The following is a 3,325-nucleotide window of genomic DNA, read 5'->3' as shown; positions in this document are numbered from 1 at the left end:
GGAATTGAATGCATGATAGTGCTAAATAACGTTTTATTTCTGATTCAATATGTAGGAAAACGATGAGTTAATAATTGAACTTTGGAAAGGAATTCCATTCAGAAATTACAAAATAAGTGAAATTCTTTAATTCAATAATATTCAGAGCAAAATGACCCAAATAAAGGACAATCATTATGAATACCCTACACCCAAATTATACCTACTTTCTATATAAAAGCACATTTTTCAAGGTCGTATATATGAGGAACGGCTCCAGAACGCAACCTAATCTAGTAAAAGTTTAATCCTTACAAAGAGCAGGGTTCAAAAATAGGCGTAGATGGTTCAAATTTTGTAAAGTTCATTATTTTTATGGAATTATTCTTGTGGATCGATTTTCAGGCAGGATCTAAAAATAGGCGTGGATGACCCAAATTTTGTAAAGTTAATTTTTGTATAAAATTACTTTTATGGGCCAATTTTCAGGCAGGATCTAAAAATAGGCGTGGATGACCCAAATTTTGTAAAATTAATTTTTGTATGGAATTATTTTTGTGGATCGACTTTCAGGCAGGATCTAAAAATAGGCGTGGATGGTCCAAATTTTGTAAAGTTTAATGAAAATTACTATAATATTAAGGGTCAATTTCGATCACCACATATTAAAATTTAGACTTTTCTGCTCTACAAGGAGATACGATCCAAAAACTTTTATGTTAAATTGCTCTTTGGGCTACTGCTTAATGAAATCTAGCGTCGACCTAGCTCTACTTAAAGAGAGGTCAATGTGCAAATTAAAACGCAGTCTTTGGTTGGATAGAACTTTTAAAGTCATGAAAGAATCTACGTTTTCCAACTTTTTTGAATCGATAATATACTCGGTAGTGAACGACTTACTTCCTCCTTGAGATAGAAAACATCTTGCTTTTTTTTACATTTCAATGCATCAAATTTTATTAACACCATAATTATTGAAGTCAGCGATTCTAAGCGATTCAATTTTAAAATGGTATTCAATGGAAGTCAATTTAATAAAAAAATTTTAAGTAAACTATAATCGCATTATCTTGCTTAGGTTTTTTAATTGCAACATAAAAATGGATGGGAACAGAAATTTAAATGGTATTACAAATAATGTGTGAGCCTTATTTCCTTTTCTTTTTTTTTTTTTTTGATTAGTAATTGCGGTGACCGTAAGAGCGATTACCACCACCACCGCCTCGTCGTCCTCGCATGTTTTCATCGGAGCGTCTCCCTTTCATTTTATTGAATCTGTCGGCCATGTCCCTAAGATTATCAGGTACATCTTGCCCGGCCTCTTCCAGTATTTTTATTAGTTCAGCAGCCAAACCCCAATCTGAACGCGTTACGTAACTAATCGATGTACCAGTGCGACCAGCACGTCCGGTACGTCCTATACGATGTACATACTCTTCGATGTTACGAGGAAAGTCGTAATTGATAACATGCGTTACATCATCAATATCTAAGCCTCTAGACGCTACATTGGTTGCAATAAGAATTTTCACCTCACCCGATGTAATATCAGCAATAGCCTGTTCGCGATCGGCTTGATCGCGCGAACCATGTATGGCCTGGCAAAGGTAACCGGCGAGAGTCAAGTCACTGGATAGATCATCTGCGCGCACCTTTTTGCCACAAAAAACAATTATTTTATCATCGGATCTCATAGACTTGACGAACGATTTGATCATATCGTATTTTTCGCCTTCCTCCACAACTTCGACTACCTGTCTAACCGAGTGGGTAGCAGCCAAATCCAATGACCCTACACAGACTTGTATCGGGTTACTCATATAGCTTTGAGCTAAGCGACGCACACCAGGCGGCCAGGTAGCGCTCGTCATTATTGTTTGACGATCGGGACGTATATCTAATAGGATCTTCCGAATTTGTGGTTCAAAGCCCATGTCCAACATACGATCAGCTTCATCTAATACCAAATATGTGACCGTGGTCACATCAATTACTTTGGCTTGTATTAAATCGTTTAGACGACCGGGAGTACAAATTATGACTTCAACACCCTGTTCGACGTGCTGAATCTGATCACGACGATTTCCGCCACCGTACATGCAAACCGCTTTAATTCCCCGGAATGAATACTTATTAGTTTCTTTTTCTATCTGTAAAGCTAATTCACGCGTTGGCGCCAATATAAGAACATTTGGACCGCCACGCTCAGAGCGTGGGATGCTTTGATACTCTATATGAACCAAAGCTGGAAGTAGAAATGCTAAAGTCTTGCCCGTTCCCGTCTGAGCAATGCCGATTAAATCTTCACCTTTGAGCAAAATAGGCCAAGCCTGCGCTTGTATAGGTGAGGGTTTCTTAAATTGTTGTTTCGCTACTTCGGCCAACAAATCTGGGTACTGTCCAAAGCACTGTTCGAATTTCCATATAGGATTTGGTATGTTATCAGGCTCATCATTTTTTTGTTCGAATACTCGTGACACGGTTGTATTGTTATTCTGTAAACGAATTTGGTCTACATCATCCTTATCCATGTTGGCTACCTCGGTATGCTCTACATAAAAATCTTTTGTAAGCGGTGGGCTTTTTGACCAACGTTCTGCTCTTGCCAGTTCAGCTTTTTTATTTAGCGCATTATAATCAATTATAATGTCCTGATTCGCACTATAATTCTCGTTTCTATCATAAGAAGTTTTTGGATAATGATAATCAAATGGGTTATCATCGTCTCTACCATATGAACGATATGCCTGATTGTTTCTATCACTTCTATTATATCCACTACCGTGCGGACGTTGTGACTGATTATTTCCATCATGGCCTTCATCTACTATTTGCCTAATGCGATTTAAAGCATCATTTATCTTGCCCTTGTCGTCGCCCAGAACAGTTACTTTCCCGCGAGACTTATCTGCATCGATTCGAACATTAAAATCCAATTGTAAGCGTTGAATAGTAGAGCCTGCTCGGCCAACAATGCGGCCGATAGATTCCGGACGTACATAGAGCGATTCCTTACTCTGGAAACTGCGGCCATAAGTGCTACCTCTGCCACTATTTCGGTTAATGCAGCTATCTCTGTCTCTACGCCGGCTATCATCTGACCGTCTATTGTCGCCGTACGAGCGTTTTGGAAAGCTTTTTACATTACTCACTTGAGGTTTGTCATCATATTCTTCATCGTCCTCCCAATCAGACATTTTCGAACTTTACAAGATAATTCTTTTATTTTTCTTTATTTTGTATTTTTGAATTGGGCTTTTTTTATGTTGACGTTAAGAGTATACTTTTTCAATTTTTTTTTTTTTCTTTGCTAAATTATTTTCTTGCTTTTTTTTAAAGCAGAAAT

General features: G+C 37.8%; 1 protein-coding gene across 1 annotated transcript; it reads right to left on the bottom strand.

The window, feature by feature from the left end:
- Positions 1-704: 704 nt before the first annotated feature.
- Positions 705-3,176, bottom strand: LOC119643970 (probable ATP-dependent RNA helicase DDX43). Its single transcript, XM_038043485.1, has one exon. The coding sequence runs from the start codon at positions 3,174-3,176 to the stop codon at positions 1,158-1,160; it is 2,019 nt and encodes a 672-aa protein (XP_037899413.1). The 3' UTR covers positions 705-1,157.
- Between the last annotated feature and the right edge of the window lie 149 nt (positions 3,177-3,325).

This window comes from Glossina fuscipes, unplaced genomic scaffold (assembly GCF_014805625.2).
Source record: "Glossina fuscipes isolate IAEA_lab_2018 unplaced genomic scaffold, Yale_Gfus_2 76670, whole genome shotgun sequence".
NCBI classification, from domain to species: Eukaryota; Metazoa; Arthropoda; class Insecta; order Diptera; family Glossinidae; genus Glossina; species Glossina fuscipes.
This window is presented reverse-complemented; position numbering and strand designations above follow the sequence as displayed.